Source organism: Leishmania donovani, chromosome 22 (assembly GCF_000227135.1).
Source record: "Leishmania donovani BPK282A1 complete genome, chromosome 22".
NCBI lineage: Eukaryota > Euglenozoa > Kinetoplastea > Trypanosomatida > Trypanosomatidae > Leishmania > Leishmania donovani.
In genome coordinates this window covers 235449-253265 of record NC_018249.1, presented here as the reverse complement: position 1 = coordinate 253265, position 17817 = coordinate 235449, and the positions used below count along the sequence as shown (strand labels likewise).

At 60.3% G+C, this 17817-nt stretch overlaps 5 protein-coding genes across 5 annotated transcripts; all 5 read left to right on the top strand.

Moving 5' to 3' along the window:
* Window positions 1-1787: 1787 nt before the first annotated feature.
* On the top strand, window positions 1788-3635 carry LDBPK_220560 (3'a2rel-related protein; the record flags this gene model as incomplete). Its single annotated transcript, XM_003860758.1, has 1 exon — window positions 1788-3635. The coding sequence occupies one exon, from the start codon at window positions 1788-1790 to the stop codon at window positions 3633-3635; it is 1848 nt and encodes a 615-aa protein (XP_003860806.1).
* Window positions 3636-5321: 1686 nt separating this feature from the next.
* LDBPK_220550 (hypothetical protein, conserved) lies at window positions 5322-5621 on the top strand (the record flags this gene model as incomplete). Its single annotated transcript, XM_003860757.1, has 1 exon — window positions 5322-5621. One exon carries the CDS (start codon window positions 5322-5324, stop codon window positions 5619-5621), a length of 300 nt encoding a protein of 99 aa, XP_003860805.1.
* Window positions 5622-6491: 870 nt separating this feature from the next.
* On the top strand, window positions 6492-6965 carry LDBPK_220540 (prefoldin 5-like protein; the record flags this gene model as incomplete). The annotated part of the gene is made up of 1 exon (XM_003860756.1): window positions 6492-6965. One exon carries the CDS (start codon window positions 6492-6494, stop codon window positions 6963-6965), a length of 474 nt encoding a protein of 157 aa, XP_003860804.1.
* Window positions 6966-10695: 3730 nt separating this feature from the next.
* LDBPK_220530 (glucoamylase-like protein) lies at window positions 10696-13131 on the top strand (the record flags this gene model as incomplete). The annotated part of the gene is made up of 1 exon (XM_003860755.1): window positions 10696-13131. The coding sequence occupies one exon, from the start codon at window positions 10696-10698 to the stop codon at window positions 13129-13131; it is 2436 nt and encodes an 811-aa protein (XP_003860803.1).
* A 1569-nt stretch (window positions 13132-14700) lies between these two features.
* On the top strand, window positions 14701-16203 carry LDBPK_220520 (hypothetical protein, conserved; the record flags this gene model as incomplete). The annotated part of the gene is made up of 1 exon (XM_003860754.1): window positions 14701-16203. The coding sequence occupies one exon, from the start codon at window positions 14701-14703 to the stop codon at window positions 16201-16203; it is 1503 nt and encodes a 500-aa protein (XP_003860802.1).
* Window positions 16204-17817: the final 1614 nt, after the last annotated feature.

The following is a 17817-nucleotide window of genomic DNA, read 5'->3' as shown; positions in this document are numbered from 1 at the left end:
GTAGCCTGCAGCCTGCCCATGAGCACGGCTGTGGACTCTTGGTGCCAGCGGACAGGTGTGGGCTGGCGCTGTGCCGGTGACACCAACGGTCATGATGACGCTTGGACCAGCTCACTGCGGATCATGCCGACGATTCAACGAATGCGCGCATCCACCTACTGCCTTTCTGCCTTTGCTGCGCTGCGGTGGTGCTGAGCGTGGTCCCGGGGCCTAGCCTGCGCTGTACGCAGCGGCATTGCGGTGGGCTGAGCGGCGCCAGGCGGTGCTGGCCGGCCCTGCTGCTTGGCATAGCCGTGGCGTGCAGCAGATGCGGATGGGCTGTGGCTGCGCATGCGTGTGTGCGTTGACTTGTTCGTGGTGGGCGGGCACGTAAACGGCAAAATGCGCTTTGGCGTTCCGGCGCCAGCCTCCGGCGCTGGTGCGGTATTCGAATACGCGCCTGAAGAGGTGGCGAGGAAAATGGCACGAGGCGCAGAGGGAAAAAACGAAAAGTGCAAAGTGCGCAAACCGCGCAGAAAATGCGGAGGAGGACTGAGACTGCTGACATGCGTGAGCGCTGCATTGCGGCGGGGGGCTGGAGCGGAGTGCAACGCCGTACACTCACACAGATACACGCGCCAGTGTGCCTCGCAGGCTCCCCCTGCTCGTCACCGGCGTGCGCTGCTCTTTCCGTCTCCGTGGCACAAGAGAGACGCCGAGCGTGGCACTTCGCGCGCTTTATGTGCCTCCCCCCGCTCCCCGACGTATGCTCGCCCTTCCCTCCGTCTCCGTCTTTTCCGCAAGACCCCTTCCCCCTTCGGCACCCCTCTCGTGCCGCTCCTCGTGCTCGATGTGCGGAGCCTCTGTGCGGCGGCGACTGCTCCTGACGACCGTGGCACGGCAGGGACGATAGGGGGAGGGGAGACGATGTGAAGGGCAACGCAGGGGATGGCGCCATGATGACCTCCTCATCCCTCCATGCATCGCCTCATCTCTCTTTGTCGTTCGATTTCTTTGGCCCCTCTTTCTCGCCGCACCGTCCCACCCCTCCTCCTATGCTCTATTTCCACTGGGCACCGTTTGACCTCCTCCGGCACACGACGCCAACACCCCCCATCCCACTCGCCGCCCCCTCGATTTCGCTGTGCTCTGCATTTGGTGCTGCTTGTCTGTCTCCGTGTGCGCATACGCCAGCACCGCTATCAAAGGCTGACCGCAGCGCCTGTACACGGCGGGCGCCAGTAGGCCGTCCCACTGCTTGATACACCGCTTACCCTTCCCTCTATCCCCCCCCCCACACACACACACACTGCAGCGATAGGCTTCGGCATCCGGCAACTCGCATACACGCGCGGATACGCGGGGAGAAGTCGAAGCCGCCCGCGGAGTAATGCGTGCAAAGCGCATCCGCAGCTCATTGGCCGAGCGCATCGAGGACGCGTGCGGTGCGCCTTCAGCAACCGCAAACAGAGGAAAACACACGAGGGCGTCATTTGAGTGTGCGCGCACGTTTGCGTGGTGATGCTGGGAGAGTGAGAGGGGGAGGGGGAGTGCGCTGTGTGCTTCGTACACCACCGTCTCTCTTCTCTGCTGGCGCCGCGCATCATCGGCACTGGAAGAGGGGTTGCGCCTCTTTTTCTTTCCCGCGTGCGCTGCCTTCACCCCTTCTGCCTGTGGTGTCTGTGCCGCTGTCCCGGCACACGCCCACAGACGTTTCTTCCCGGCTGTTTCCCTCTTTAGTGCGGCGGCAATCTTGCTGCGAGCCCTTACGCACGAGCAATGATAGGTACGCCCACATAAGCATAACCATGTGTCCCGTGCCTCATCAAGGGCTGCAGCGCAACCGCAGTCCTCGCGTCTCCACGGCGCGAATGCTTCAACGGGCGCTGTTGCTTGTGGCCCTGCTGTGCAGTTTCTCACTTATGACGGCGGTGGTGACGACACCCCGCGGCGACGGTGTTCATGGCACTCTTTGCGTCTCTGCCTTACACGGCGCTGTATTGGGGAGGGGGAAGGGCCTACGCGCGCCACCGCTCACTGTGCCCTTGCTGCAGCCTGTAGCGCTACCGCACCATACGGGCTCCGCTGTTGTGGTGGCCGCCGCGCGGGCTGACGGCGATGTTGACGACATCGTCACTTTTTCGCAAGCCGGCGATGTGTTCGCCTTGGAGGAGAGCGCTTCTGCATCCGTGCCGTCTTCCTCGAGCTCCGGCGTCAGCCCAGGCGCTAACGGGAGGGGCAGCAAAGCAGCAAGGGCTCCAGAGACCCCGGCTTCCTCGTCGTCGTCCGTAGAGCCGTTGCCGCGGGGGTCGTCCGCGGTGTCATCGTTGAGGAGGTCGCTGTTATTGCCCTCAGCGGCCGACATTGTTGTCGTCTTGGTCGGTGAAGGCGACGCGGGCACAGAACTGCCCCCCTCATCGTCAGCACCCCCTCCCGACAACTTCGGCACGCGCCGCGCACCTGCGATGCGCCTCGCTCTCCTCGGTCTCATCGCCCTCGTGGTGCCCGCTGCTATCATCGCCCTTGCCATGTGGTGCGTCTGCCGCCGCACGCGGTACAAGCGAAAGGTAAAGGGCTTGCGTCTCAACGGCACTCGTCAACCCGGCGAGGTGGATGACGTGGACATGGGCAACATTGTCAGGGGCGGCGATTGGCTGAACCTCGACGCTGCCACCCCAGGCAGAACTAAGATCGGCGCCAACGGCGCGCGTTTCTCCATTTTGGCGCCGTCGACCGCTGCTTGCGTTCGCATGGACGCCACGTTCGACCCGATCGGGCAGCAGGCCGCGGAGACGCGGCAGCGCAAACGTGCCCGGCGGGTGGCTGTGGCTGCTGCCGAAGCGGCCGTCATCCCGGCGAGGGGCGCTGGCAACGGCGGCAGCGATGGTCTTGCGAGCCCGGTAAGCGGTGAATCGGGCGCCGCAGGGCCGGAGATGTGGTCCAGCGATGAAGAGGAGCGTAGCGACGGCTATTCAGTGAACGTAGGCGTCAGTGGCGGCAACGTTGGGGTTGCGGGTGGCTCTGCCCAAGCGCATGCCACCTCGAGCGTTTTACCCGGCACTGGAGCCACGGGTGCCGGGGCTTCGTCTGGGGCTGGCCCGCACCTGAGGGGTGGCGCTGTCACCAGCTCCGTGGTAACCGCCGTTCATCCACTGGATCACGACCTGCACTACTTCAACGAGACGACGCGTGTGCTGCTGGGTCGCTACACAGCAGAGAGCGGGGGTGGTGTGCCGCAGATGCCGCCGTCGGCGTTGCCAGGCGGCGGTGGTGCTGCTGAGCAGAGCCTACGGCTAGCTTCGGGCAACGAGGCCGAGAGCGGCAACGCCGTCGTAAGCAAGCCCAAGTCGGTCTTTGAGCAGATTCTTTCGTTCGCCGTTGCGCCGCTGCAGGTAGGCCGTGAGTTCCATCAGCGCGGTGACAACAGGGATAGCTGCAATGTGGCAGACAGCGCTGGAGGGCCGAAAGCTCTGGCAGCGCCTGTGCCACGGGGCAGGGAGCGTGCTGAGCGGCACACCGAGAAGGAAGACTTGGAAGAGGAGCACGCCTTCCAGGATGACGAAGAGCTCGATGAGGAATACAAGGACGAGGAGTGCGGCGATTATGAAGGGTCGTCGCAACGCCACAGCGGTGGCGTGTACATCCCTGGCGCCTAATCCGCCACATGCCCTGCAGCACCTCGTTCTCTTAGCTAAAAGGTGATACGATCAACGCAGGCGGTCTCATGTTTGTCGTCATCGTGGTTTTGCGTGCGGGGAGCGATGGCGTCTGTCCATGCGCGAGTGTCTACGTGGGCTCTTCTCCGAGAGAGCGTGAGGGACGCATCAGGACGTTTTTCCGCTTTCCTTTCGTTGCTGCGGCCCCTCATGACGGAGAGGGGGAGGGGCCCACACACCTCTCTCAGCGCGTGGCATCTCAGGGTCCAGTACCCCCTCCACTTTCTCTGGGGAGAAGCCAGGCGACCCCTCCTTTATCCTTGCCAATGCCGCGCCACCATCAGAAGTGGCAGGGCCAGGTCCTGGATGGTGTTGCGTCGGAGCTAACTGCAACAGTGAGCTGGCTTGTGTCATCGATGTGGCGGGCGAAGTGTCAACGAGACTTGAGTGCGTCCCATACCGGGCCCTCGCACTGCCTACTGGTGGGAGGCCCGAGCCACCCCGAAGGGGATGCACCACATGGCGATCGGCATGATTGTGAGCGGCTATGAGACGACCTGCGACGCGGGGGCTGGGTATAGTTTAGGGCAGAGGCCCGTGCTCAAATGACTGAATGGGCGCACTGCTGTGGCGCGCGCGTCTAGCGCCGCATCACGCGATATCGGACCTTTGACAGGGAAGGGGGGGGCGAGAAATAGGGTGGGCGGTATGACCCATGCTCTGTGTGGGAGAGAAAGGCACACAAGAAAGTGAGTAGCAGATTCTCGGTGTTGCTGCTTTTCGCAGTCGCGGCGCCGCCATCCCCCTCTCACGTTGTCTTTCAGGTTCGAGGTGTGGGTGCACGGCTGATTTAGCGCGTGGCGAGAGGTGGAGCGAGAGAGAGAAGGAAGTCTGCGCGAGCCCCTCATATGTACGTGTGACCCAATTCTTTCGGTTTCCGTCACTGCGTTGCGGAGAAGCGGCTTTGCTGGCGTTGCCTGCGCCGCATTTTTCTCGTTGTCCGTTTCGCAGTGCTCGGAGGCTCTGCGGCTGACGCAAAGGAGCACGAAAAGAACGCCAAAAAGGAAATACTTCACGCTGCTGTGTTTGGTGACGCTTGGCAAGGTGCAGAGAGGACGAGATGGGGCTGAGGAGGGAGGTGTACGCAGACTTGTGCTTCGACCTGCCTCGTCTTCATTCCTCAGTTTGGTTTCGTTTCAACGGCAGAGTCGGCGACTGGCTCAGCGACAAAAAGAACAGAGATTTAAAGAGGAGCGATGACGCGTGCTTGTGTGTGCTTGGCGGTGGCGAGACTCACTGAGGGGGGCCTTCAAACTTTCAAGGCGCCCTCCGTCTCCGACTCCACCGTTTTCACGTTTGCCGTGAACGATACAATGAAGAGCAGGGTAGTTGCGCGGAGATGGGATGCCGTAGCGTTATGGGCTGCGTTCCGCAGCCTTCATGTTGCTGCACGGTGCGCGGGGTGTGCGTGCGTGCGCATGTCTGACTCTTTCGCTCTGCTCCGGTCAGTGCCGTACTCCACTTCCCCACGCTGTGTGCACATACCTTTCTCTTCACGGATCAGCCACAGCGAATGGTTGTGCGCGCGGTGTCGTGGTATCTCGCACTCCCTATTCCGCGGTCTGGCCACCCCTCTTCATCGGAGTTCTTCCTTTGGTGCTGCAGCAGCGTCTTGTCACGAAGCCGATGCTGCGCGCTTGCTTATGGGATCACGCGACACTTCCATACAAACCGACATCGCCGTGCGTACTCTTCTACCTCGTGCCCGGCGATCCCGTATGGCGTGTGAGCGTGCCGAATGCGCGCGGCGAATACCCAGACCTCGTGCCAGGGCTGCCTTACCAAGAGTGGCATGCTATGGAACCGCACTATCTGCAGGAGTACGCGCCGCCAGCGCTGAGCATCCACGAGTCGGCCGAGGTCGCGTGGGAGGAGCTGCCGATCCCGCCCTTTGACGACTTCAGGCGTTTCTTGGCACCATCGTAGAACACTGCCGTGAAGTGACTCGGTGAACCACCTTTTCAAGGGCACACTCTCGTCTACGTGTGTGCACGTGTTGCAGTGATCGAAGGACACTTGAGACGGCGAGTAAAACACCGCAAAGACGGCAACGGATGTGGAGGGAGGGATTGCTGATCGGCCTAGGCGGGCCACTTTATGCCGGTTCTCGAGCCGCTGCCCCACTGCCGACTCTCCCGCGCTTTGAGGAACTAAGGAACCGCGTGCGTGGACTCTGCTATATACGGTGTGCGTGCAGGCATGCGTGTGTGTGTCTGCGCATGCGCGTACAGGGCCGCTTGTGCGACGGAGCATGGCCAGGCACCCTCAGAAAGTCTCCCCCCCCATATACACACACTTAGACACACGCAGCATAACCCAAATGCGAAGCGCGAACAGGCGAATCAAGCTCAACACCCCATTTTCATGTGACAGTAGATGCGTAGGTGGTCGAACGTTTTTTTTTGTGCTTCTGCGACTTCCCTGTGAGGACCTCCTCTTTCCCCCCCTCAGCCGCTGCGCAGCGCCGTAGTGGTGAATGGCTTGCGATAACGCATCCTGTCTCCCCGTGCTTGAAAGCTGCTCCATGCTCTGCGCGCCGACGTCCCTCTCACTTTCTCCTTTTCTGTTCTCGACTCATTTTTTGCCGCACGCACTCCGCCGGTCCCTCGAAACACGCCGCACGGCGCACGCGTTACATACCGTTTCTTGCGTGCGCGAAGAGATTAGAGGAGGGCAGCTGCCGTGACGACAGATCACTCACACAGGCCAGTGCATAGGTGCTCCAATACGCGTACTCACTCGCTACGCATACGTGCTCTTCCTTCACGCAACACAGATACAACTGCAGCCAATCCAATGAGTATCAACGTCTATCAGCTACCCATTGAGCAGCTCGAAGGCCTCAAGGAGCAGCTTGACAATGATGTGCGTAGTCTTGGGACGGCTTACGACGGCCTCTACAACGGACGCACTCGCTACCAGGACAACCACGACGTGGTTGCGCAGTACCATGCCGTTTGCGAGAACGCCGCCAAGACGGAAGCGGCGCAGGAGGTGCTCGTGTGCATGACATCGTCGCTCTTTGTGCGCGGCACCGTTGTGCCGAGCGACAAGGTATTGGTGGACGTCGGCACCGGCTACTTCCTGGAGCAGTCGATGGAACACGCGAAGAAGTACTTCCTATCTCGCGCGGCGCAAATCAAGGAGAGCATGGACCAGGTAGAGAAGACGATCGTGTTGAAGCAGCGGCAGCAAAATCAGGTCATCGACGCACTCCAGCAGAAGACAATGGCGATGCAGCGTTACCATGAGGAGCACGGGAAGGAGTAGGGAGAAGGAGAAGACGGGCTCTCGGCCAAGAAAGTCGTATCGATTTTAGAGGCTCACATGTTTGGCACTTTCTCTGAAAATTTCTTTAGCTCCGTCTTGCTCTGGTAACTTGCCCTCCGTCTTCGTCTCTTCCATTCGACGAGGTCGTCTGCCGCTTCCCCTTGACTCGTCGTTTTTGTTGTGTTGATGAGCTTCTTGCGTGCCAGTGTGCTTGCCGCACTTTTCGTTTGTTTGCTTGCTGATGTTCCGATGTTCTTCTGATAACTAAAACGACATCGTTTGTGGTGGTTGTGATGATGTCTGTGGCTGTTTTTGTGTGTGCTTCGTTTTACTTTCCCGTCTGTTGAGCGGCGGCGAAGTGATGCTCTTGTGTTGTGCGGTGGCCGCCACCGCATGTGCTCCAGCCTGCCCGCCCGTCTCTCTCGCTCGGTTCCTCTTTCGCATTGCCGTCTCTCCGTGTGTGTGTGTGTGTGTGCACGTGTCGCATCGTGCAGCGCGAGTGCCGTGAGAGCTGCAACGCTGGGCGGAAGTCGAAGAGGGGGCAGGAGGCGGGGAGAGGAATCTTTCGAGCAGGAAGCAGGATGTTGCCTACGTACCGCAGACAAACACACCAAAAGGACCCCCAATAAACAAAGACGAACACAGAAAGCGACACGAGGCACGCACGTGCTCTCTCACACACACACACGCATCCGCACACACAGCCTGCACTCGCCTCACCACAACGGAGGGAGTGAGGAGGTGATGTTTGAGGATGGGAACGCACTTCCGCTTTGCCCCCCCCCCCCGCGACGATTTCAGCCCGTGGCAGCCGCAGCAGCAGCGGCGACCGAGTACACGGGCAACGGACGCTTTGCTTTTTCTTTGCCGCGGCGAAGGCTAACGGTGCTGCCGTTGCCGTATCCTCCACCCGTTACCCTCTTGTCGCTCTCCTCCTTGCGGCAGGGCTCCTGTGTTCCATCGTTGGCTGCACTGCACTCTGGTATGTGAGGGGCAAGGCGGGGGATCACGAGGATGCAGCCAATGGGTTTGACGTCGGTGCTGCTGGATGGCGCGCATGCTCTCTCTTGTGCCTTCTTTTTCGTGCACAAAGGGCTTTATGCGGCTGTATCTACGCGTGTCCCATCTCCGCTTTCTCGGTCCGCTTCACTGGCTTCGCTGCCATCATTTGCATTCCTTCGCCGCTCCCCTCTCCTCCTCGCCCTTTCTTCCTCTGCTCTGCTGAGGACTGCCGTCTACACTCATTTTGGTGATACGCCAAGCGCGTGCGCACCCCCTCCCCCATATTCACAGAGCGGCTTTCGTTTTGCCTTTGCTGCCGTGCCCTCTTTTCGCATCCTTCACCGCTCCATCGTTTGCGCGTCATCACCCCCCTTCTTCCTTTTTGGCCGGTCACTCCACTTGCACCCCCTCTCTCGTGCACACGCAAACGCACACGCACCTATCGTTTTCATCGAGCCACCGGTCCAACCGTTTGCAAACGAAGAGAAACACCCCCTCCTCTCCCCCCAAAAAGGTTGAGAGAGGGGGAGCGTATCAACACACGCACACGCACACGCACAACCCAGAAAGGAAAGGAAGGGGGGATTCCTCTCTTTAGATCTGGTCTGGCAGCGTCCATACAGCCCTTCAGAGGCGCACGTAACAACGTCTCAACGCTATACCTTCTCCCCACACACCCTCCACTTTTCTCGCACACGCACACAGAGAGAAACACCCATATATCCACGCAGACCCCAACAATCAGTGAGCGAGGCGAGAAGAACGCCTCCGCACCTTCTCCACCGTTAAGAAGATATAGTTATAGAACTCGGTGATAGAGCAACTTTCTATTTCTACTCTGTCGCCCTCCCTCCCCTCCTTCTCTCCCTCCTTCTGTCTGTCTGTCGCCGCCTCCATCGTTATCTTTCTCGCGGTTGTGTATCGCCGCACCGGCTTAGAGAAAGAGAGAAGCGCATCGTTTGCGGGCACTTGGCACACGCACACTTTTCTTTCCTCCAAGCAGAGAGACACTCGCAAGCAGAGACGCACATAGAGACATAGACGTCTTGCACCAAACATACACAAGATACACACACGCCTCCAGACGCGCTTTATACGCGGATCACAAGACGTGTGATCTCCGTGCACCAGGTACCTAAGACTACCAAGAGCAGTAGAGTCACCACCGCCTTCTTTTTTTTTTCGTGTTTCCCCTGCAGCACTGTTCAAAGAGTTTTTTTTTTCGGTGCTTGGCGCGCAGGCAGTGAATCAGTTCTTACGCTCCAGGGACGCCCCTCTTCCACAACGTCCGAGCTATCTTCGGATTTCGGACAGTGGCGTACTTTCATTTTTCCGTCGTGTGCGGTCGGGTTAGTGGGCGGTGTCTGGCTTCGATCTCTGCCCGTGTTAGCGCACTTCTGGCCGCCCCCTCTGCGACCTCCAGGGATAGTTTCCACCTGCCGCAGACATCGTGCCGACCCCCATGAGCCGCAGCTCCCTCTGTCCATCCTCTTCCACAGAGGCGCCGGCGCGACAAAAATCCTATGCATGCCTGCCTGACGACATAGCCGGCGAGGGCAGCAGCAGCAGCAGGGGCCCATCAGGGCGGTGGGCCGATGCTCTTCTCAAGAGCACATCACAGGGCGCTGCCTCTGCACCATCGGCGAGGGAGCTGGCGTCGCAGCCCGCGCACAAAACTGTGCCAAAGGATTGCAGCCAGACTGCAGGCACTATCACCGGCCCCGTCCGCGCGCCTCCACGACAGCCACAGAGTGAAGCAAGCAGCACCTCCCTGCAGCATCGCGACAAGTTGCACCGCAGCAACTCGCTTGCCATCGACGCCGCGCCTCCGCGCGCTATGGCCGTCGCGGTGCATCCGCCGTTGTCACGTGGCTCACAGCGAGCTGTAAGCGCGGCATCCTCAGCACCCGCATCGGTTTCGTCAGCCACGACGTCAGTGGGCTCTCACGCATCGACGAGTAACACCGCTTCCGCTCCAGCCACACTGGTTTCTGACCGGCCTCTGAACCAAGCATCACCGCCACCACCTCTGCCGTTTGGGACGGCTGCGCCCACAGGTCTGACTCGTGCTTCCACCGTTTCCACCGTGCCGCAAAATGGAGTGAACCCACCACAGACCACCGCAAACACCATGGACAGGAGGTACACTCGCGTCCATACACCGGCGCACATGCGCCCGCAGCAGTTTCACGCACCGCCTCATACTCACAGAGGCGAAGAAAATGGCAACAGCAACGGCAATGTCGGCAGCGGCAGTGGGAGTCCTCTCGCATCCACGGCAGCACCCCACGCCTTCGCAGCCACCTACGCCTCATTGCCTTTTTTCCAGCGCGTGACCGACGCCGCACCAACGCCGCAGTCTTCGCCGGACGCGCCGCTTGCGGCGGCTTCGACGGCGAGTGCCATTGCTCAGGATGAGGAGAGCTCATTGCTACCGTTGCAGGACGTGACGCCCATCACAGACGCCGATGATTCCCAACAAGAGTCGCAACTGCTCAGCAAGCTGCGAGCAACAGCGGAAAGTGGGTGTGACAGTGGGCAGTACTCGCACCATCAAGAGACTGCCGACCACGATGTCAGCGCTGGCGCCACACCGGCATTTTCTTCTGAAACGGCGAACACCGCGCCCCTGCAGTCGCCACCCTTCACAGGCGCTCACAACGCCTTTGTTGCGGGCTGCACACCACCGTGGAGCACGCTGCCGTACGTCCAGCCTCAGCCGTGTCCAATGGTTCGAGTGCTTGCCCACCAGCAGTCGGTGCTCTTTCCGTGCGAGTGCAACGCTAGCCAATGCGTGGCTGCGAAACCCTTTTCCCGGTCGACATCGCCTTCTGACACAGCGCGGCTGTGTGGGACGCCGGGCGGGTTGTCCACATCGCAGAGCGTAACCATGTGCAGTACTGGGCAGCGAAGGAGTCGCGGCGCCGTGTCAGTGGCGGCGACCAACGGTACTGCGATGAGCTCTGCTTGTCCTTTGACGTCGCCGGAGAGTGTTAGCGTGCACTTGAGTGGCATCTACGCGTCACCGCCGCCGTCGTCCTCGCAGGCGTACGCCAATGGCCATGACCAGTGTTGCTCGCCTTTCCCAGTCCCCGGCAGCAGTAGACGGAGGTGCCACAAAACGGGCACCGCTGCCAGCTCTCCGTCTGCGTACGCACACGTGCCACACCAACACCATCTTTTCCTCCAGCACTACAGCGTTGATGGGGTTAGTGGCTATGGCTCCCGCCGCGGCCCGTTGCTGTCCTCTTCTCCAAACCTGACAGTGACACCACTGCCCATGTGGACGTCGGTGCCGGAAGCTGCCTGTGCAACGACAACGGCGACGGCTGTAGCAGGTCAAGGACGAACGAGCGCACCGGCAGTCACCTCAACTGCTCAAGGCGCTTCGGGAGGAGCGTCAGATTTCTCGGCTATTGCGCGCGGCCTGTCTGGCGTGGCTCTGGAGAAGCAGCTGCTTCACGCCAGCAAAGGTGAGCTGGCGCAGATCCTACTGGAGCTGGCCAGCTGCAACCCGGAGGCATCACGCTTTATCCACTCCAAGGCGTTCTTCTTCGCCTTCCGCCACGAACACGGGGGTGGGTCTGTGGAGGCTTGCAAAGAATGCCCAGCAGCGACCCCGGCGACGACAGCAGCCGCAGCCGCTGCCGCTGCCGCTGCGAACAAGAACGGGCAGCACTATGCTCTTCACGGCGGATTGGGCAGTGATTTTACCTCAAAGACTGTGGACACCCCCGACGGTGACCGTTCTTGCGAGCAGTCAGGGGCGCTCAAGCGACCCGTCACAGGTGCGGCGGCCCTCGGCGGCGCTGAAGCGGCGCACGACCACGTCATCGCTCGCTGCATCTTTCCCGTGGAGGCGGCGGACGACGAGAATGGCGACGGCGACGGCGACGACTCTGTGGCTAAGATCGAGCATTCTGACCCGACGGTGGCGAAGGGTGCTGCCAACGCAACAATGCCGCGGTGCTGCCTCTACCCGGAGGATCGTGCCTTCAGCGCTGAGCTGCACCCGTGCCTCCGCTGGTACGGCGCGTGCCGCAACGCGACGAGTTGCGTTTACGCGAATGTGCCGCGCAACCTGTGTTTAAGCTGGATTCGCGGCTCCTGCATGGCCGACACCGGGTGCAGCGGCGTTCACCGACTCCCTTCCCCATGCCCGCCTGAGATTCGCAGAATCTACGAGCTGAACCACGGCCTCGCACGCCGCGACACACCCGCGAACGCGTGCGCCGTCGGGGTATCTCTTGGTCATTTTCTCCCCATTCCTCCTCCGTTCCCGGTCTGCACCTCGAAGGTACGAGCGCCGCTTGCGAACGGAAGCGTTGCTGCAGCGCTTTCCACCAATCCGAACGCGAACGCCCCGGCCACTGAGCTTGCGGAGGCTTGCGCTGCTGCCAACGAAGCACTTGGCATGTGCGCCGCTATGGCGGAGGGGCTAGGAGAGAAGGTAGTTGTGCACACGCCAACGGACCAGTCTATCCACAAGGACACCTTCCTCGGCGGCGGCAGCACGCCGCACCGCCATCCGCACGGGCGTGACGTGGAGCTCTGCATCTCTGCCATGACGATGTCGGAGAGGCGCGGCGGCGCCCACACGATGACGGCTGGAGACGCCAGCTTGTGGGACTTATCTGATGCGGCCATCACCACGAATGCCTGCGGGCCGGTTGATCACGAGATGCTGCAGTACACCGGCGGCATTCTTGGTGCCGGCGCCAGTGCTGGTGCAGCGGCCGCGGCGGTCCCGCCGTGCCTCTTTGATGCCGACGTTCGACCGGGAGGTCGGAGGGGTGGCGTTGTGTCTTCAGCTGCTAATAGTCGCTGTAGCACCGCCGAGGGCTTCGACAGCCGCACGAACTCCGTCAACCGATACCTCGGCCCTCAGTTTGATCGCGCGGCGACGGCGGTGCCTCACTGCAACGATGGGCGGCCCGACAGCGCGGCCATGGGCGGGGCAATGCAGGAGCAGAAGCCGGATCCTAAGAAGAGCATCAAGTCCATCTGCGATTGTGTCTGCGAGGCCAAGGAGCCTCTCCAAGTGGTACCCGTTCGTCCAGCCGGTGGCGCGGCGGGGGCATTGATTGACGTGGATGACGAGGGCGACTTCTCCGCTCCTGCTGCAGGCACGCGCACGCGGATGCAATCACCACTGTACCAGTGAACGCAAAACGGAATAGCCACCTGCAGCTGAATATACTCTCTGCGTTTTCTCAGTGTTCCTCTCCCTCCATGTCGTCGCTTCCTTCCATCTCTGTGTATGCGCGCCTCTGTCTCCGGTGCCTTGTGCATTGGTGCTCGTGTCGTTGCCGTCTTGGCCACCTCGCTTGGCGTGTGCGCGCTTGTGTGTGTCGATGTGCGCCATGCCTGTGTCTGTCTGTTTTGTTTTGCCTTTTATGCGTTGGAGGCTTAATACTTTAGACATCTTCATGATACCCATCTCTATAGCTATAGACATCTGCCTATACACGTTTATATATAGCTTGAACTTCTCCTGCGCAGGCGCGTCTTTTCGCGCGTGTGAGGGCTTAGACGCAGTCGTCATGCCCACCTCGTTGTTGTGTTCGCCTTTGCAGCGCCCTCTGCGCGTCACGTCGCTCGATGCCCCCGCCCTCCTCCTACTCCCTCTTCGTCCGAGGTTGTCCTGCAGGAGAGCGGGCTTAGACTCATATGGGCAAGTTGAAGTAAGTTCGAGGGCGGGAGCGGCAGGTGATGGTGAGGGGGGGGTGAGGACGGGAGATGTGGCCGCGGCTGCGCAGGCACGAAAAGCTGCCGTCCCGCTCAAAGAACACATCACACCCTTCTACAGGCACAGTTCCGGCAGTGTGCAACGAATAGATTCATCTCTGTTCCTTTTTTTTTTGTCTTCTCGCGGACTTCTTGTGCCCTTGACGCCAGCAGAAGAGCTCCGCAACGACAACAGAAACCTGGAAAAAAAGGGGTGGGAGGAGGTCTGAAGAGCAAGAGAGGGGAAGGGGGTCGGGTGGGGTGAGGGGCGGCAAAGAGATCTCGTGCACTCACCAGATCCCCGCGCCCTCTCATCATTGGCTCCGCTTGATTTCCACACTCTAGTTGTGCAGCGCGAAGAAAAAGGAAATGAGTGCGCAAGGTGAGCGCGCATTGCAGACGCAGACATGACGCGAGACGCATGGCTTGGCATCCTTGCACCTCTCTCCCTCCCTCCTCCTCGCCTTTCGCAACGCATTCACACGCACACGCATGGGCATGAGAGCCTATCCCTTGTGGCGCTGCCTCCTCTTGAGATCAGATTTTCTTGGGTGCTTTTTTGCCACTCACCTCACTCACCTCGTCACCTGTAACTCTCTTCTCTTGGGTCTTAACCGTGTCGTGGTATCGTCTCTCTTCTCCGCGGGGGGTCGACAGTCCGGAGAACCTATCAGCTTCTCTGCCAGTGTGGGCGCGTGCGAGTATCTGCGTCAGGCACGGGTGCGTTGCCAGGCTCGTGGTGACAGAGACAAGGATAGAGGTCCCTCACCACCTACACAGAAGCGTGTCGGAACAGCGAACACTCGTGCTGAGAGGGTTGCACACGAAAGGGGCGGCGATTCATCAACTCATCTCTTCGTCCTCGAGAGCGGTAGCTTAGAGCGCCCGTTCTCTGTTTTGCTGGGCACACACACATACACACAGAAACTTCACGGATACCGAAGTCGGGGGTTGTCTGTGCTTAGCCATGCTGCACTCACATCGACTGACGCTGCCGCTTCCGCTGATGCAGAGCGTCTGTGGGCGACTCTCATTGCGGTCTACCCGCAACCGCGGTACATGCCACCTGACTCTCGCCGCTGCTGCTCTTTGTGTATCCCATCGCTACCAGAGTAGCACTGGCCCGACTATCGGTGACACCCGTGCCTCCGGACCGCAAGTGGCGTTTAGTAGCAAGACGGTGAAGCTAAAGTACGAGGAGGTGTGGCAGCTGTGGAATGAAGGCAATCTCTTCTCGCTGCAGGTGGCGCAGATGCGGGACTTTCTGGCCGACGCGGGCATCGCTGTCGATCCGACGGCAAAGAAGGCGGCGGTAGTGCGACGCATGGAGGAGTACCTGCACAGCAAAGACAGCGCCGAGCAGCGCGGCGGCGCCGCTGCCATCGCTGGAGCTGCTCAAGGCGTCGGCAAGGAGAGCGAGCAGAGCTACGGCAACTGGGCTGGCGCAGGCGCGATGCAGCCAGAGAAGCTGCTGGATTTGGCCCAGGCAGGCTTCTATCAAGGAACGGCAAACATGGTTCCCAAGGCATTTCAGCTGCTCACGACGGGCAGCTGTGCCGAGGCCGTTGTCAGTCGCGTGAACACCTCCACCTTCCCGGGATTCCCTGCCAACACAGAATGCTACACCCTCTCCTCCTCGGATGCGACCGGGGCCCTACAGACACGTTACAGCAAGGTGCTTCAATGGTGTCTGCTAAACATGAACAACCTCCGCATGGATGGCGAGCTTACCATGGAAGTTGGAAAGCTACTGCTCACCCCCGCGGCGATGCGGTACGGAGAGGCTGTCGTGTCCGCCTACACGCTGCAGCAGCGCCTCCAGCTGACGAAGCCGTACACATGGATCGCTGCGATGCCGGAGAGCGCCATTCCTCTTGTGGAGGCGTTCTTGAAAGAGCGTGGGTTCCAGCCCGTCAGTAAGAACGCGCGCCTCACCTATGAGGGCGTCATCAAGCGCGCCAAGGACAAGCTGGAGGTGGTGCTGAACGAGCAGATGAAGGTGGAGGGGGTGTATGGGGAGTGGGTGGATGTGCAGACAGCCTTCTGCACCTCTGTGGAGAAGCCGGATTGCCGCATTCTGCTGCGCTCGCGCCCAGCCGTCAGCGCACAGGACCGCGAGACGTACACCCGCATCCCTGTGATTGAGCTCGCCGATGATGACGTGAGCGATGTGCTGCCGCCGGAAAACGGCCAGCTTGTCTACCTGTCCGAGAACGAGACGCGTCACTTCGAGCGGCTTAACGACAAGGGCATCGCCATTGCTGTGCGAGAGACGAAGCGGCAGCCGCTCATTGTGCTGCGGGACGAAGAAGAGGATCCGCGTCTGGAGTACCAGATTAGCGTCACCATCCCGGCCAGCGCTGGCAGCCACTCCATGGACGTTCGTGCGGTTGGCTTGGAGGTACTGGCCCTCTCCGATGAGCTGTCAACTCTTCTGAAGGAGCCCTTCAACGAGGCGTACGGGTGCGCGCCAGCGCTCGACACCGGTAGCGTTGCCGCGACTGCATAAGGGCCCACTCTGGGAGGAGAGAGAGCAGCGGTGCAGGAAACAAGAGCAGTGCGTGGGGCCTACAAAGTTGGGGGCGAGATGCGATTCTCCTTGGAGACGCGCGCACCCGACACGCTGGTTCCAGCCGCTTGCACATGTCTGTGCACGGCGCACTCACGCGCTGCGCTGTGCCCTTCGTTTCCCCCCTCACTCACCACTCGCCTTGCGTTGCGGCTGGGTATGTGACTGGCCAGCCTGCATCTTCATAGAAGCTCAGAAGAGGCGGGAGAGGCGAGCCGGCAGAAAAAGTGGGGAGAACTCACAACGCAAAAGCCTCCGCTTCCGCTTCCTCGCCCACACCTCTCCCTTGGGATGCCACACCCTCTGCACTCTGGAGTGTTGTCGAGATGCGGCGGAACGTACGCAAGCGCTTTCTTTTTCGTTCGTCTTCGTCTTTTTCGAGAGAAATGTTCCGACAGGGTCGGCTTTTCGACGGCCTCCTGGCTGAGCGCAGAGATGCATTCAAGGGCACTGACACGTGCATGCGCAGACGTGGACGTGCATTATCTCATTTGCATGCCCGTGAATTTGAGTTCTTTCTCTCTCTGTGCCGGTGTGCCGGCGCGTGTTGGGATGGGTGGGTGGGGATGCCCGCGTGTACCGCAGCAGAGGCGCGCCACTTCTGCCGTTTTTTTCTTGTCGTCTGTGTGTTCTGTTGCCTTGTGCTCCGTTTGTGTGATACTGTTCGCGTTTGCATTGCCCAGCTGCGCATATATATATGTATATATATGTGTGTGTGTGTGTGGGAGTGGGAGTGGCTGGGTACGAGCGCCCGGCTTTGCTGAAAACGCTCCGTCTATCGTCCCCCCTCCCCCTCTCCCCTTCCGTGCGGCTGCCGGTGTGGTTCGACGTTGCTTTGCGAGTGCGACGCTCGCCAAGCAAGAAAAAAGAAGGTTACACACAACACACGCGCACACGCACACAAGGGAAAGAGGGTCTCCACGACATACGAAGGAGCGCACAGGGTACGAGGGCGGAGGAGAGAATGTGTGTGTGTGCGTGCATGGCGGTAGTGGTGATAGTTGTTGCCTTTTCTGCGATTTGTCTTAGTCCTTCCTCACCTTTCATCTCTCTATACTTTCGCTCAACGCCACTATCATGGGTTCTTCCTTGTCTTTCCGTGGTGGTGCGCGTCCCGCACACGTCTGACACCCCGACCCGGCAGGACGGGCAGGATTACGCTTGCAGGGGAAATGTATGTCGCATCGCGTTTTCTGTCATCTGATGCGCTCCACATCAGGTGCTTCTTTTTCGCCTTCTGGCTCTTCGTGTCTCTCGCATGCGCCATCGCGACCGCGCTTCGACTTGTAGGCCGACATTGAATGCCGATTATGTTCCACGCTCGTTCATTACCTGCCTTTCCTCTCCCTCCTCTCTCTCGCTGTTTTGCCCTTGTTCCTCCGCCATACTCACACAGAGAGCACACACGCAAACGCACACGCACACACGCACACGCACACACGCACACGCACACGCACACGCACACACGCACACGCACACGCACACAGACTCATAGACACTTCTACACGCACAATAACTTTGCGACGGGAGGATCACTACGCAGTCCGGCATTTT